Source organism: Gracilinanus agilis, chromosome 3, assembly GCF_016433145.1.
Source record: "Gracilinanus agilis isolate LMUSP501 chromosome 3, AgileGrace, whole genome shotgun sequence".
Classification (NCBI taxonomy): domain Eukaryota; kingdom Metazoa; phylum Chordata; class Mammalia; order Didelphimorphia; family Didelphidae; genus Gracilinanus; species Gracilinanus agilis.
This window is the reverse complement of record NC_058132.1, coordinates 207,776,408-207,794,647: the sequence shown is the minus strand read 5'-3', so window position 1 is coordinate 207,794,647 and position 18,240 is coordinate 207,776,408. Positions and strand designations below refer to the sequence as shown.

The 18,240-nt window shown below is 38.4% G+C and overlaps 1 protein-coding gene across 1 annotated transcript in view; it reads right to left on the bottom strand.

Moving 5' to 3' along the window:
* Positions 1-18,240, bottom strand: part of SORL1 (sortilin related receptor 1) — a 246,842-nt gene that overhangs the window by 175,515 nt on the left and 53,087 nt on the right. Inside the window, exon 3 of the mRNA XM_044669646.1 lies at positions 8,063-8,188. Coding sequence (XP_044525581.1) covers positions 8,063-8,188 — 126 coding nt within the window. The remainder of the gene's footprint in view (positions 1-8,062; positions 8,189-18,240) is intronic.

Here is an 18,240-nt window from a genome sequence, read left to right as displayed (position 1 = left end):
GGTTCAAAAATTAGACACAGACAAATTTTATGTGGAAAAAAAAACATTAAAGAAGCTATTTTGTCATCTGCTTTGTCACTGTTCCCTAAAGACCCTGAAATCTTTCCATATGACTTGAGGGCACTGAAACATATATGTACTGTCTCCTCCTTAAGAATATGAGAGAAAGATTCATTTCCCACTTTTCTATTTGTATCCCAGGTTCTTACATGGTACTTTACACACAGTAGGTGCTTAATAAATGCTTTCCCCCCATCCATCCATTCATTCATCTATCCTCATTTGTTCCAAGGGCCCTTGACACTAATTCACTCAAGAGACATTTGCACTTGGATTTTCTGCTCAAATATAAGTTTCCCAATGGCAGTAACTTTATCTATTTCTTCTATATTGCTAATTACTTAACCTCAGTTCTTCATCTGTAAAATGAGCTGGAAAAGCAAATAGCAAACAATTCCCATATCTTTGGGGAGAGGGACTTCAAATGAGGTCAAAAACAGTCAGATGCAACTGAAACAAGTGAACAACAATAAGTTTCCCAAGAGCAGTAACTCTATCTTTTGTATCCTAGCACCTAGACCTGTGGTGGCAAACCTATGATATGCATGCTAGAGGGGGCACTCAGAGCCCTCTCTCTGTGGGCATGCACGCCATTATCCCAGCAGAGAGGTCACCAGAGTTTGTTACTAGAAAGCCAGAGGGGTGGGGGGCCAGGCTGCTCCTCTCCTCCTCTCCATGTGCACCTGAGGACATTTCTTACATCACCCACCCCTCTAAAAGGTTCACCATCATTGAGGCAGAAACCACACAGTATTGGGCCAAAAAAACTGATATTTATTCATGAACTGAAAAGAGTAGATCTAAAAGATGTTCTCAAAAAAGAATTTCCACTCAGGTGCAGTACCATAAAATAGTGTAAACAAAAGAATCATCCCAAGTCTTGTTGTAGAAGAGTTCTAGGGACTTCCTCCCTTCCCTGCTTCCAAATGGGCTCAACTCAAACCATCCTAGATAGAATGAAGGGTTTCAGATAAGAGAGGGTCTTTCTTGAGGATTTCTCTGGAGAGTTATCCCCAAACCCTCATCTAGATTTGAGTCCACACTTCCTAAACCCTATGTCCATAGGAAAATTATCTAACAGCCTGTTTCCTCATTCACAAAATGGAGATGATTCTTAACCACTATCAATCTTGCACGAGAAAGCCTCTGCATATTGTAAAGAGATATTTAAATGTATGTATTATGTAAAAACCACAACCCTCCTTATATTTCATGGACTGGTCACAAGAACTATCATATTACTCCTAACCTTCTCTTCTTCAAATTATCCTAAATTACTTTAATATGGTTTTATCTTCCAACATTTTCATCAACTAGGGATTCTCTTGCTTCTCAGAACCATTCTTTTTTTTTTTTAAACCCTTGTACTTCGGTGTATTGTCTCATAGAGTGGTAAGGGTGGGCAATGGGGGTCAAGTGACTTGCCCAGGGTCACACAGCTGGGAAGTGGCTGAGGCCGGGTTTGAACCCAGGACCTCCTGTCTCTAGGCCTGACTCTCACTCCACTGAGCTACCCAGCTGCCCCAGAACCATTCTTAAAACTCTCTTCTACTCTGGCATCCATACCACATCATTCATTCCATTACTCCTATCTGGTCACTCACTCCTATCCCATGCTGCCAACACTTCTGGAGGTATACACCTTGTTCCTATCTTCTCCCTTGGGTACCACACACTGACTCTCATTTCTCTGAGGACAGAGAGGTGGGTGTTTTAAAAATTTGTACCCTGGGAACTTCATTTCCCAGCATTCTTAGCTCTTCCCGGGGTTCCCTTGTCTTGCATCCTGGTGTTGCGCCCTGGCATGGGTTTGTTTATAAATTTGCTGAAACCCACGCTGGGGGGACTTTTTGGGGGGCTTTGGCTCAAGCATGGTAGGCAGCTGGGTCTCTGGCTCTTTGCTTTGCTCACTTGGCCAAAGGAACCGCTTTCTCTCTCACTTTAATGATATTAAATCAGGCTTAATAAATGCTTATTAACAAACTGAATGACTGTTACTACAAGTTCAGGGCTTTTTAAACTTCAACTATTGCCTCCCAATATTAGTGCAATATATTAACCATCACTGAAAACCATTAAGACTGACTTCGGTAGAGCCTCCTCTCCAATAATTTAGCTTAAAAAAGATCTCAGGAAGTAGTCTGATAAGGATGCAAAATATGTGTTGCTATTCTAGAAACACTAGGGCAACAGTGATCATTAATTACCAAGGCCTCAATTCCTGTAAGTGTCTCCCTTATTACTTCATAGGTTAACTGGGTGGCAGAGGAAAGGATCTAGGGTTTTCCTATACAATTCGATGCCTTTAGACCTATCAGGGTTGGTCCAGGCTCCTCATTTATCAGGTCATGCTTATGGCAATAGTTGTAATCCAGGAGTTGTTAACTTGGGGTCCATGGATGCCCATGATAAATTTCAGGGGGGTTCATGAATTTGGGAGGAAAAAATTTTCATCTTTACTTTCACTAACATCTAGCAAAAAATTACTATTTCCTTTAATTATGTGGGTTCTTAAAAAACATCATTCTGAGAAGGGGTTCAAAGGCTTCACCAGACTGCCAAAGGGGTCCAGGACACACAAAAAGGTTAAGAACCCTTTCTTCTCTATTCATCTTTTCTGCATACCATTCTGCACAACATAACAAGACTAATTTTCCTACAATGGAACTTTTTTCTCCTAAATATTTTTTTTATTGTAAACCCACTGGGATTTCAACAAATAATCAACTAGACAACAAGTCAAGAAATAAAACTCCAAATGCAACTTTAAATTCCAAACCATATACGTTTTGGTGAAAATACTAAGTTTAGCAAAAAAATACTTTTTCTTTGTGTCCCCTTCTCAATTTCTTTTCCATCTATGTACTTAATACAGTTTTAATCAGGCTGTCCTTTTAAAAAATGTAGTTAGTGTCCCCATGTCAATCACTTACTTAAAAACTGTGAGTTGTCTCTCAGTTTCTTCAGGATAAAGTCTAGGTTTCTAAGATGAGTGGATGAGTCATCTCATTCTGCTCTACCTTTTTTGAAGTTTCTTTTTTTTTTAATTTTATTTTTTTCATGCAAAACACACTTTCATATTGGTCATTATTAAAAAGGCACACATACATAATCAAAACCCTAAAATAAAACCATAAATGCACTGTGAAAGATGACTCCAAGAGTTTTTTCTCTAGAGATGGACAACATTCGCCATCTAAGTGTCTTTTAGGATTGTTCAAGATCATTGCATAGCTGAGAGTAGCCAAGTCTTTCACAGATAATCATTTTCCAATATTGTGATTACTGTGTACAATGTTCTCCCAGTTATGCTTATTTTGCTCTGCATCAGTTCCTGCAGCTTTTTCTGAAATAAGATGATTTCAGATCAGATTTCAGATAAGCAGGATGGCTTATCATTTCATATAGCACAACTATTACCAAACTGTACCACAATTTGTTCAGGCATCCCCCAATTGATGGACATCCCTTCAATTTCCAATTCTTTGTCACTACAAAAAGAGCTGCCATAAAAATCTTTGTACAAGTAGGTCTTTTGCCCCCCCCCTTTTTTTTTTTTATCTCTTTGGGATCCAGACTCAGTAGTGGTATTACTGGATCAAAGAGAATGCACAGTTTTATATGCCTTGGGGCATAGTTCCAAATTGCCTTCCAGAATGGTGGGATCAATTCACAACTCTACCAGCAATGCATTCATGTTCCAATTTTTCCACATCCCCTCCAGCATTTACCATTTTCCTTTACTGCCATATTGACAAATCTGATAGGTGTGTGGTGATACCTCAACATTTTTTTTATTTTTTTAAACATTTATTAATATTCATTTTTAACATGGTTACATGATTCATGCTCCTACTTTCCTCTTCACCCCCTGCAACCCCCCCACCCATGGCCGACGCACATTTCCACTGGTTTTATCATGTGTCATTGATCAAGACCTATTTCCAAATTGTTGATAGTTGCATTGATGTGGTAGTTTCAAGTCCACATCCCCAATCATGTCCACCCCAACCCATGCGTTCAAGCAGTTGTTTTTCTTATATGTTTCCTCTCCTGCAGTCCTTCCTCTGAATGTGGGTAGCATTCTTTTCATAAATCTCTCAGAGCTGTCTTGTGTCATTGCATTGCTGCTAGTACAGAAGTCCATTACATTCTATTTTACCACAGTGTATTGGTCTCTGTGTACAATGTTCTTCTGGCTCTGCTCCTTTCGCTCTGCATCAGTTCCTGGAGGTCTTTCCAGTTCACCTGGAATTCCTCTAGTTTATTATTCCTTTGAGCGCAATAGTATTCCATCACCAGCATATACCACAATTTGTTCAGCCATTCCCCAATTGAAGGGCATACCCTCCTTTTCTAGTTTTTTGCCACCACAAAAAGCTCAGCTATAAATATTTTCGTACAAGTCTGTTTATTTATGATCTCTTTGGGGTACAAACCCAACAATGGTATGGCTGGATCAAAGGGCAGGCATTTTTTTATAGCCCTTTGAGCATAGTTCCAAATTGCCAGCCAGAATGGTTGGATCACCTCAGCATTGTTTTAATTTGCATTTCTGTGATCAAGAGTGATTTAGAACATTTTTTTCATATGATTACTGATGGCTTTGATTTCTTCATTTGAAAATTGCTTATTCACATCCTTTGACTATTTGTCAATTGGGGAATGGTTTGTATTCTTATAAATTTGTCTTAATTCTTTATAAATCTTTTCCCAAGCTTCTCGTATTCCTCAAGGGGAAGCTTCACAAATCTCCTGTAAATATGTACCAATATAATTTCCATCTTTGCTCATGCTGTCTTCTATCTTCCTTTCTCCACTCAGAACATTCTCCTCCTTTCCAGTGATTACTTCAGTGCCTGGCATAAAGGAGGCACTTAATTGAAAAAAATAAACAAGTAAATAATATTCATATAGCACTTCTGTGCCAGGCACTGTGCTAAGTATTTTAGAATTATTATCTCATTTGATCTTTACAACAAACCTGGGAGATAATATTTTCTCCATCACATCCAAGTTCCCATACCCCATGAAATTTAGACTCTTCTCCTATGCTACAAGGATCAGGCAGCTACAACTTCTTTCTGAGGGACTTAGGAAGGAGGCACCAATATCACCATTTTTATCAAAATATCATCTATGGGCCTTCTACCTTTTTCATACCCTCTCTGACTACACCCATACCCCTTAATATTAAATAATTTTAAAATTTCTCCTTTCTCATGAAAGTCATTCTCAATATTCATTTAACATCTAAAAATGTAAGGGGCAGGGATGGAAAGGCACATAATAAGATTCTTCTGGGTGCCTCATACTCCTAGGGATGGCCCTGATGAGTACCAACAAGAAGACGATTCTTTAGAAGCCCTGTGTGGTTTTTAATCAGGAAGCATCAGGTCTTGTAGAGTAATATGACCTTCCTGGGTGAAAACAAACATATTAAGAAAAGAAGATGATAAGAGAGTCACCATTTCCTTCCTGGGGAGCTCACTGAGTAGTAGAGAATAGACATGCTACCCTCTAAGGAAGCAGAAACTGCCTGAGGACAATGTCTAGCCTAGATTGCTGCACAAGGCCCCAATGTCAGTAAGTTCCATGGGAGCCATTTCAGCTCGTGTCCCTGAATTTCCACCCATTATGAGATCACTCAACCTGAGCAAGAGAAATCTGGGGAGAATGAAGATAGCCAGTGTAATGAATGTACATCTACTCTTCTTGAGGTAGAATTGTAAGTCAGTACCAATCAAGAAGCAATATGGAATGCTGGGAAAAAGTGATACTTTGAGTCACCGATCCTGTCTCTAAATCCTAAATTCTGTTACTTGCTAGCTGTTTGACTAGGCAAGTCACTTAATGTGTCTAGGCCTCATTTCATAAGGAGGTCGAATTTAGCAGGGCCTCTGAGGTCCTTTTCAGCTCTAAGTCTATGATCCCAAGGAATTCTCATCTTATCCCACTTATGTTACCTAAAATTTGTCCCTAAGCTTCTCTTCCCCTCCTGCATTCCTCTTGATCTCTATTATTTTTGTCCTTTGGCCCTATCCTCCTTTTCTCTCCCTAACTAACTTCTGTTCTTACCCCTTAACTGTATCCCTTCCAGGCCTACTCCTTGCCCTTTTACCTCAGAAAAAGGGGAGGGGATCCCAAACAACTGCTATATAGGAATGCATTATGGAAAAGTTCTATGACCGAAAGAGGTAAGGAAGCCAGAAATAGCCCATCTCTGCAGTCCCATATGAAGCAGTAAATCAGTGCGGTAAGTTGAATCATTAACATGGAACTACATTGGCCTGTGGGGCTTGGAGCTATTGCAATCTCTCCAATTCTACTGAAGCTAAAAGTTCCTTCACCAAGCCCTTTTCCAAATGTAAGTCAATTCAACAAACCCTCAAGTGCCAACTAGGTAGGAGGTGTTGGGCTAAGTTCTGGGGACATAAAGATGAAAGAAGTCATAGAACACACTTTTAAGAGGCTTACCATCCAAGAAAGGATGGAATGGATGCAAGTTTTCCTTTTCCAGTCCTATTCTTGACTTTCTTTGACTTCAAGACCATGACCCTTCTACTGCTTGCTCATCCTAGAAGTTCCCTCAGAGGTTGGGGCCTGCTTGCCCTGAAACAGGCTACTATTCTCATGGCCCAGTCCCCAAAGCATCTCCCTTTGCAAGGCCTGGCTTCCTTCTCCTGTTGGTAAGTTCCTCCTACAGGCCTGCATCAATTCTCCTTCCAGCCCTGATGCTGACTTTCTCTGGATTTCAAAACCAGGCCTCCAGCTAGATACCTTCATCCCCTCTCCCATAACCCTATTTTTCAGTTACTTAAGGACAGGACTAATTTTCTTTTTGCATGTATTTGTATCTCCAGCACTCAGCAAAGTATCTGACACATTACTATGTTTCCTCCCTTCTTTCCTATATAAATACATATGATGCAAGGGAAAGTTTGACTAGTCCAAAGGAGGAGTCCTAGAAAAGTTCTTTGAGGAATCTGGAGATGGAGAAACCTATTTCAGGTGGGGTCAGATTCCAAGAAGGCTTCTTGAAGGAGATGGCACCTAAATTAAGTATTTAATAAAAGGACTTCAATAGGCTAAGTTGGGAGAGGGGGGATGGCACTATAAGAAAGGATGGAGATGGAAGAGAGCAAGATAAGAAGGAAAATGGTGAGAAGTCCAGCATAGCGAGAGTGGGCTGTTCATGCTCCAATATAGAAGCATGAGTTAAGGCTGGCCAAAAGAATGCCAAAGCATGGAAAGCCTTGACCACCAGGTCAAATCATCTGTCTTTTAAATAAATTTAACCCAGTCTTCTTCAAAAGTAATGCCCTTAGGATATCCAGATGGGAAAATAGGAAGAAGAAAGAAAAACAAAGAACCAATGGCCTGGTCTGCAAAATACAATATTTGCTGGTTTGAGTTTTTTCTCCATGCAAAGACCAAGGTCTGGGGTTAGTCAATGAAGAACAGTTCATTCCAGTGAACAGAGCAAAATCAAAGGTGGTTCTGAAAGAAATACAACAGAAATAGTCAGAAAAGACTATAACTGATTTACTGAATGCTGACCTATTCGACTCATCATTTTTTCATTGCCCCTTCTGATAGACAATTTCTGTGAGAAAAATATTTTGTAAACCTTAAGGTCCTAGAGAAATGTGGCTTATAACAACAAAGAAGTGAATCATTATTATCATTATTACTACTCCAGAAGGTAATCAGTGGAAGGTTTTCTGTGGGTTGTTTTTGCATCAGAAATTCTTCCTAGGGACTTGACATCATTGCCATCATTATAGGGCCAGCCCTACAAACAGGGTTCCCTCCATATTAAATGTTCCCTCTATAAGCAATTGCTAGCAGAGTCCAAGAAGGAAGCAGGGCTCCATCCTTCCTACCTCTCACCCCCCACCCCCAGATGTTTCAACACATTTGTTTTCCCATAACAACAGAAGGTTCTTTCTTCCCTAAACAGGGGCCACTACAGCTTAGTTTGTGGCTGCTACTTCCTTACCCGTTTGTTGTCAGCTGGGCTATGGTAGAATTGAGCAATCACTGCTTCACTGCTGTTTCCCATGCCAAAGTTGAATTTCTCTGATATTTTCTGGAATGTTTTCCCATAATCATAAGACACATAAACCTGGAAAGTAGAGGTACAGGAAAGGGGAGAAAGAGATACAAGATTAAACAGAGAAATATCTCCAACTCCACGTCAAACTCATGGGGTAACAATTATGTCTCAATGATGTCTGTCTAAGATGGAGGCACGGTTACCCAAGGCTGGCACAACTTGCTTGAGAAGGGAGATAAAGTCACTGAAGCAGCAACATGTTCATGGTTAAGTATAATACAAAATCAGATATAATAGGAACAAGAGACATTCAATGGAGGTGCCTTCAGATATTCCATTGGTGGATTACACTTTTATCAATTTGCTACTGACTACAGATGTAGAGGCTAGGATGTGGATGGTGTGATGGAAGTGTGGTCTCTGCTGCAAATCATTCTAATCCTATCTATAGTCCTAGCTATAAAAGTCCAACAGGGCTCATAAAAGCAGCGGGTCAGACAAGTCTGACACACAGAACCAATCCAAGATCTCGTTTTTAGTTTATCTTTGAACATCTCTGGGAGAAGAGAGAGATTCCTAAAGGCCACAGAGAAGTACCTGGAAAAGGGACTCTGGGAGGAAGCTGTGAGTCAACCATCAACTTCAGATAATATAATTAAGCACAAAGGTTAAGCCAACCACAACAAAGACCTCTGTATTTAGGAGTTTCTAAAGCAGGGGTCGGCAATGTATGGCTCTCAAGCCATATCTGGCTCTTTTGAGGGCCAGATATGGCTCTTTCTGCAGGAGCCATAAAGTTAACCGCAGCACAGTAACTAACAGTTTACACATGACATTGTGCGTCACGTGATACATCATGTGATCCTTTCGGTACTGTGACTATCTTCTAAGATAGAAGCTCCCTCATTGATATTGCCACACGAGACGAATCCTGGTCTTTAGTTCGGCGTGGTAGGTGTGCTGTGTGTTCCTCCTTCTGCCCTCCTTTTACTCTTTCCACACCTGTTACTGACATCTTGGGGTTCTGTATAGTGATTGATCACTTTTGTCTACATTCTCTACCCCTCTGCCTCTGATTTACATGGCTTTATCTCAGTGCATTCATGGGGTCTGCACTCCCTATTTGTGGAATTGTTATTGTTTTTAACTTTTCTACCTGCTCTTAAAGGGGAACTATAGTCAGATTACATCTTTACATAAGCTTCATTAGTGAGAAGCATTTCTCCCCAGTAATTGTTTCATTTGATACAGAATGATTGGGTAGGCAGCACTGATAAACACCTGTACCAGGAAATGTGTGTGATGTGTCCTGGCCAGTTTTCCATGAAAAGGTACCCTCCTCCCCCACTACTTACTAATGTTTGCACATAAGTCATGTTATTTTCTGTAATCTCCTGATCTCCTACTTAACTTATGTGGCCAAATGGCTTAAACAGCAGGACGGCAGCTTTTTCTTCTCCTGTTGCCTGACTTGAGAGAGGGAGAGGAAAAAGTATTCTTCCCTGAATTTTTCTCTATTTCAGCAATTTTCTTAGTGTGAAGGAGTTATATATGTATGTGTGGAGTTATATCAGTACTATAGTGCCCCATTAAGTCTTATTTTTTGATTAATAATCAAAATAACTTTAATTAATAATCAGCAAAACCTTGCAGCACCAGAAGTCACATTAATGTACTTTATTCATCATTGGTTAGCACATAATAACATCATTAAAAATAGTTTAGAGACTTATTGTACTTTAAAAGTGTTGTTCTTACATAAAATGCACATATTTACTTGTATTCAGTGTTAAATATATTGTACGGCTCTCACGAAATTACATTTTAAAAAATGTAGCATTTATGGCTCTCACAGCCAAAAAGGTTGCAGACCCCTGTTCTAAAGTAAAGTTTTATTCTATAAAAGGAGGAGGCACAAACTAAGGTGTTTTCCTACTACAAAAGAGGAAGTAAGAGGTTCAACAAAAGACATTTTTAAAAGTTGGGGTTTTTTTTGTTTTTCTAAGTTGTGAAACTTTACAGAGAAGCTCAGGGCATTTTGACTTTACACCCATTAGTCATATTCTAAAATATTAACCATCATCTTTCTGCCTCTGTTGTAGTTTTGATGAAGGCATGATCTTAAGCTAATGTCTAATTTATGTATTTAGTATGATTTAACTGCTTGTTAATTGAAATAAATTTGTATTATTATTCCAAAATTATTATAGGAAGCAGAGTATAAATTACATTTGGGGCAAAAAGATAAAGTGGAACTTAATCTTTTCACATTCACTTTCCCATAATATATATGGTCCAGACCCTGAATGACTTCAGAGAGATGGTCTGGTGTATGTTGTTTTATGTCTCAGCAGAAAAATATGAAGGAAAACTCTAGTTTACCAAAAAGGGAAAGCTACTTTCATTTATTCCGAGAAGATCAGAAAAATATACTCTTGATAGTAGACAGAGTTCTGGCCTTGGCTTGAGGTTCAAAACCTCTGTCTGCTCTTTGTGACAAAGATAATCAAATCACTTACCCTAAGCCTCTTTTTCCTTGAGGATTGGAAATAGCCCTAATTTGGATTTGGACCTAAATAAAATCTATCATCCCCAGAACTTCTCTTAAATTATATTCTGTCAAATAATATTTTGGTAGAGAGACTCGATAATTTACAAAAAAAATTTATCTTTCACATTTAGATATTCATAAAATCATGAGGCTGAAGGGTCCTATCATCATCACCATCACTGCCACTACTTCAAAAACAACAAAGGCATCAGCAAAAGGCTACAACAACCCTTCAGTAGGTACTACAGGCATTATTATCCCCATTTTTTTTTTTTTTGGTCCAGACCTTTCATTTAATCTGTGTGAAGAAATTCTTAATGTAGAGATTCCCTCCACCAGTACCAACCTGCAATATAATTGCAATTTCTGGTTTGGGACATTGAAAGATTAAGCTATTTACATAAATATATCCATATATCTTAGAGACAGAATTTGAACTTTGCTTTCCTGATCCAAATGCTCAGTCATTTTACAAATAAGGAATTTGAGGTTGGCTCATGTACATAGTAAGGCCAGAGGTGGACTTTGAACCAACATCTGAGCAATCCTAGCCAAAAGTTCTTTCTAACAACAGAATTTGTCTTCACAATCAATAAAACCCAGGAGCGGAAGTGATATATGTAATCAGTCACAAATGCCCTATTAGGTGGCTTTAATTCACTGTTTTTTAGGGAAAATGCTTTGCTAGGTTTGTATTTTTTAATTTTGTCGACATGTTTTCTTTTTACATTACAAACATTTCCAGATTATTCATAGCCTGTAAGTGCTCTCCTATAATAAAGTAAAACAATTAAGCAAAATTAACACTACAGTAACTTCATCTGAAAGTACATATAACATTTAGAGAATGTACTTTGTCAGGGAACTGGTCTGAATGTCTACTGCATTGAAACAAAATAAGTTCATACTTTAAAAAAAAATCTTCCTTAAGGCTAAACTACATCCCTTATCCCAAAGTTTAAGCCCTTCTTCCTTGGTTCTGCTAATGTTCCTTAACGTATCATTCATTCTTTCTCAAAATGTACCCTTAAACTAGCATCCTTCCTTCTTTTTAACATACTGAATGTCAGCATTTTTATCCTTTTCTCACACATATTGTTTCCTAATCTTCAATGAACATTATGGTCCATTCCCCTCTCCCCACCCAAGTCCATTTTCCATTTTGTAGAGCCTAGAAGTAGACAGAAGAGTGTAGAAAGGGTCAAATCACTGTGAAATAATAAGTTTCATGGTTCTGACTTGGTATCTGTTTTAATAGTGTAGGTTGGATATTTATATAGTTCCAGATTGGATTTTTAACTGCATTCATACCTTATTAACTCATCAATTTAATATGGTTCTCAGATCTTTTTTGGCACACATAATATATTACTCGCCACCTTAGGGTTATAATGGACAAGAGGTAAAGCTCAAAGAGCTTTAGAGATCATGTATCCCTTATCATTTTACAGATGAAAAACTGAAGTGCAAAGAAGGAATTAAAACAAGGAGAAATGAGGCACAAGCTCCAAAATCTCTTACTCCAAATTGGTGCTCCTTCTATGATATCACATATGATGTTTACCAGGTTCTCTTTCTTCCTCCCTGGGCAGACTGCTAACCGTTAGGCCTCAATGACTTTTACTAAAGTACCAGTAAAAGACTATATGGTAAAATATGACACAGCTTAGTTTTCTAAAGAACTGAGATGATATTGCTAGTATAGTTCCATTGCAAGGACTGTGAAGACAGCATGATAGCAAGCCTCTTCCTTGTACCCAATTACTTCTCCAATTCAAGAAGGTTCTTCCTCTACATTCTGATCCAACCTACCCACCTCTCCACTCTTCTCCATTAAGTATGTCATCAATTTTTGTGGCTCAGGCCATTCTATTCTGTCATTTAAGACTGATAAAAGTTCCACAGGGGGGGGCAGCTGGGTAGCTCAGTGAATTGAGAGCCAGGCCCAGAGACAGGAGGTCCTGGGTTCAAATCTGGCCTCAGGCACTGTAGCTGTGTGACCCTGGGCAAGTTACTTAACCCCCACTGCCTAACCCTTACCACTCTTCTGCCTTAGAACCAATATCCAGTATTGATTCTAAGACTGAAGGGTAAGGGTTTAAAAAAAAAGTCTCACAGGAAGAAACCCTGGTAAATATCTTTTCTCTTCTATTAGGCTATCTTATTTCACCTCTAGTTATCCATTTATCCAGTCAGTCTGTAGGTGCATAATAAATGCTTTGCTAGGAACTAAGTATATAAAAAAGGAAAAATATCTTTATAAAATCTCTCCCCTCATGGAATTGTTTTTAGTTTTGGGGGAGAGGTATAGGACAAATTCATAGATAGGTAAAGATCTGAATTAAAATCTGGCCTCAGATACTCACTAGCTATGTGACCGTGAGCAAGTCACTTTATCTCTATTTGCCTCAGTTCCTCATCTGTAAAATAGGGACACAAGGAAAAAGGAAATGGCAAATAACTCCAGTATCTTTGCCAAGAAAACTCCCTGGCTTGTCATGAAGGGTCAGACATGACTGAACAGAAACAACAAAATACAATAATTTGGGAGGACATTATAAACTGGGAGAAGGGAGACTGAGGCAGAGGACAAGTGTCAGGCTAGGTGTCCTGTAAGAGGCTACAGCTCAGCTGGGCTTAGAAAGAAGAAATATTCTATGAGGTAGGGGTGAGGAAGAAGGACATTCCAGGTGTGGGGAACAGCCCATCCAAAGGCATAGATATCAGAGATGCAATGTTTGTAGACAGGGAAAGGGAATTAGGTGAGTCTGGCCATAACACCAAGTGCATGGAGATGTGTAATGTGTTCAAACCCTAACAAGCTTTGCTAGGGTCATATTGTGAAAGGTTTTAAATATCTATTGGAGGTGTTTGTATTTTATCCTGGAGGCAAAAGAGAGCTATTAAAGCTTCTTGAGCATGGGAGTTTAATTCTAAGATCTGTGCTTCAGGAATATCAATTTATCAGCCACACTGGGGATAGACCAGAGAAGGTTGAGAATTAAGGTAGAAAAACTGATTAGGACACTATTGTTGTAATACAGGGAAGAGGGTGATGAGGGACTAAACTAGGATGGTAATCTAACACATGGACAGAAGTAATATTGCAAGTAATGTTGTAGAGGCAGATTCATCACGGCTATGCAACTGAGTAGAAATGGGTGGAGAGGAAAATGAAAGAGAGTTAAGGAAGATGACTGATTTTTGCAAACCTGGTGTCCAGAAGGATGGTGGTACCTTTAACAAAAAATGGGGAAGGGAGGCAGCTAGATGGCTCAGTGGATTGAGAGCCAGGTCTAGAGATGTGATCCTGGTCTTGGGTTGAAATCTGGCCTCATACCCTTCCTACCTGTGTAACCCTGGGCAAGTCACTTGGCCCCCATTGCCTCGCCCTTACCACTTCTGCCTTGGAACCAATATATAGTATTGATTCCAAGATAGAAGGTGAGAGTTTAAAAGGGGGAGTGGGATTTAGAAATAAGGATGCACTGAAGGGAGAGAAATCATGATTTCTGCTTTGAACACACTAAGTTTCATATGCCAACATGGCATTCAGTTGGAAATGTTTATTGGGTATATTACTGAAGGTCAGAAGAGACTACAGCCAGATATATAGATCCAAAAGGCACCTGAATAGAGACCAATAGTTAAACCAATGCGAACATCAAGAGGGAGAAGGAGAAAAAAGAAAAGATTCTAAAACAAGACCCTTTAAGGACATTGCTTATGATATAGCAAATACTTGAGAGGCAGCAGAAAAATAGGATGCAAACTAAGATAGAGATGTATCATAAGAACCCAGAAAGGGTGAAATATGCAGCAAAAGGACACAGTCCACAGTATCAAAGGCAGCAAAGAGGTCAAGAAGAATGACACTTTTTAAAAAGGTCATTTAGGAATCAATACTCTTGCTGAAAAAAGTACAACTCCAAATGCAGGGCTGGCTTCCTGAAGAACATCTTCTCCAGTTGTCTTATACCACCCACAGTTACTGCTGCATCTTTGGGTATTTAACATATAACATTTTTACACAGAGAAGACTCCTAAAAATGATTCTTGAATTGAACTGGAGCTAGATGAAACTCATTTTTTCCTTCCTGACTGACCCTTACATCTAGACAAAATACAAGTGGTGAATGGCTGTTTGGTCAAAATCTTGGTACAAGAACATGAACCAGACTAGATTTTCTTTAGTCATACAATACATTACATGGGATAAAATTAAAACCCTTATTTTAGGATCAAGAAAAATAACATCTACTGTTTCATTTTAAAATACAGGCATATTACAGAAAGAAATCTCAAGAGAGGTCTTCTTCTTTATGAATAATATGTTCATATGTTACCCAACACCAAGTTTATTCAGTTAAAGAAACCAAAAAATCATTGGATAAGTGATGATTGCTTCCAGTATTTTTCCAAGAGATAAAGTAAAACTTACAGGTCTTTTTGGCTTCCAGAATAATCCAGATTTAAACTATAAGCACTACACTGTCTTCCATCACTTAGAAATCAACTGTATTCTTTTCAACTTCTGCTCTAATTAGGGAATTAATAAACTCTTCTTTCAGATCACTGGGAAAGAAAAGCTTGCTAACCTCTCTGACACTACCAGCTCCTGGCCCTAGGTCAAAATGTTTTTTTAATTAACACTCCAAAAAAGAGCATTTTCAGATAAACAGAATACAAAATAAGATTGTATATAAAGATCACCATTTCATATTGCTTTTCAAAAAATATATAATAAATTAGCACTACTTTCTTATTAAATTATATTTTTCCAATTAATATTATATTTCCTCTCCTAGCTACACCTTCTCCCTGCCATCTGAAAAGAACAAAAAAAGCAAAAAAAAAAAAGCAACAAAGAGATGGTGAGAAACAAGCAAACATGCAAAATCTAAAAAAAAAAATTGGGGGGGGGAATTGGTTGCAAGCTCTGGAAGAACTAAAAAGAAAAACAAAACCTTTGTAAAAAAAAAGATACACATACACACACATAAGTTGAGTCAAGCAAAATAAACTCTCACAGTGATCATGTCCAAAAACTACATGTCATTCTGCATCCTTAGTCCATTACCTCTGAAAGAAGATAATGGTTCAACATTAGTGCTCTGGAATGATGTACTGACAAGTAGCAAGTCATTTAGAAGATTACTGCTTTATAGTATATTTTGAAATAGGAGACTAGTAGACTCTCTTATTTTGTACTTTAAAAAAAAACATGATTTCCCTTGAGATTTTTGAATTTTTGTTCCCCCATATGAATTCTGTTTTGTTTTATAGCTCTATAAAGCAACCCTTTGGTAATTAGATTGGTATGGCATAGATTAAGTAAATTAATTTAGGCAGTAGTCATTTTTATTATGCAAGCTAAACCTATACTGGCTTAAGTAATATTTTTCCAATTGTTTAGATGTTTTATTTTTGTAAAGAATATTTCCATCTGAGTGGTCCTGGATTAATACACATCTTTTCAATTTCTTTTTCTGAGATCAAGTTCTTAATTTCTATTTCTTATTTAAATCTAGGTATTTTATATTTTTTAAATACTCGTCCATTTCTTTTAAGTTGCTAGGGATTTGGGGGGGCATATATTTGGGCAAAATAGTTTCAAATAATATCCTTTACTTCTTCATTGTTGCTCTTTCTTCTTTTTCCATTTTTCATAGCAGCAGTTTGACTTTCTTCATTCTTTTTTAAAATAAAATTAGCAAATAGCATTCCCCACCCCAGAAAAAATTCCTACATTTATCTAGTAGCTTGGATTTTTTTTAGTTTTTGATTTTGTATATCTCTTCTTTGACTTTTAGAGTTTCTACTTTAATATTTAATCATGGTTTCAAAATTTCATTTTCCAACTTTTTTTCTTTTGGTGTATTATAATTCATTGATCTATTTTCTCTCCTTTGTTGATGCTGGTTTTCCTCCTATCTATCTGACTAATCCTTCTCAATCTCCTTCACTGAATCCTAATCCAGAGCATGCCCTCTATCTCTACATGACCCACAGGGTTCTGTCATGGGACCTCTTTTCTTCTCCCTCTCTACTAATTCATTGGTAGTTTTATAAGCTCCCATGGGCTTAATTAACATGTCTATGGTGCTAATTCTCAAATCTATCTTTTCTGCCCACCTCTTATCTGCTGACTCCCAAACTCACATCTCTAACTGCCTTTTAGACATCTAGAACTAGATGTACAATAGACACCTTAATCTAAACATGTCCAAAAGAGAATATCTTATCCTCCCCCTAAACTACTGCCCCCTTTCCAGAAAAATTATTACTTAGCCACCTGGAAATTAATTTTTTAAATTTTAATAGCAATTAATAGGAAAGATAAATGCACCTGTGGCCATCACCGCCCCCCTGGATCGCTGCAGCACCCACCAGAGGGCGTTGGCACCCACTTCGGGAATCACTGCCCTAAACCCTTCCCATCTTCTACCTTTCCTATCACTGTACAGAGTAACACCATCCTGCCAGCCCCTCAGGCTCACAACCTAGGAGTTATCCTGGACTCTTCACTATTCCTCTTCTCCCTTATCCAAGCTGCTGCCAAGGCCTGCCAATTTCACTGTTGCATCATCTCTTCAAGAGGCACCACCCCTTCTCTCTTCAGACAGTCCCACCATTCCAGTGCAGGCTCTCATCATTTCACACCTTTAGTACTGCAAAGGTCTGCTCATAGGTCAGCTGGTCCCAAGTCTCTCCCCATTCTAATCTCTCTTCCATTTAGCTACTAAAGTGATTTTCCTAAAGTACAGGTCTAATTGCATCACTTCCTTATTCAATAAACTCCAGTGGCTCCCTCTTGCCTACAAGATCAAATGAAAAATGCTCAGTTTGGCACTCAGTCCTTTAAAGTCTTCTTTACTCCTTACTCTCAACCACATACTCTTCAATCCATTCCATAAACAAGACACTCCATTTCTAAATTCCAGGCATCTTCTCAGGTTCTCTCCCAAATCTAGAATGTTCTTCCTCTTCATTTCCACCTACTGGCTTCCTTTCTTTAAGTTCCAACTAAAGTCCCATCTTTTACAAGCCTATTCCAATTCCTCTTAATTCTAATGCCTTCTGTTAATTTTATTTCCTATTTGTCTTGCATATAGCTTGTGTATACACATTTGTTTGTTTTGTTGTCTCCCCATTAGAATGTGAGTTCAGCAAGAGGACTCCTTTGCCTCTTTTTGTATCCCCAGTCCTTACTGAGCAGTGTCTCACACACAGCAGACACTTCATAAATGTTTAAGGACTTCACTCAACCAAGCGCTCTGAGATTAGGGCTTGTTTTGTTTATGACTAATCTCTTCCTGAAAATATCCTTCCTATTATTCTCCCTTTTCTCTTCTTCCTATTCCCTTGTTTCCTTCTTGAGTTGAATGTATTTCTAGATAAAACTCTTTATGTGTTTGTGGAGGTACAGAGAGGTTCCTATTCTCTTTTGACCAGGTGTTCAAATGAAAATTAGATTCTAGTGACATCTGCTCCCTCCAACCCTTCCTCTTTTTATAGACTTCTCTTTGCTGCCCTAAATTATAAGAGATAATTAGTACCCTCTATTCTT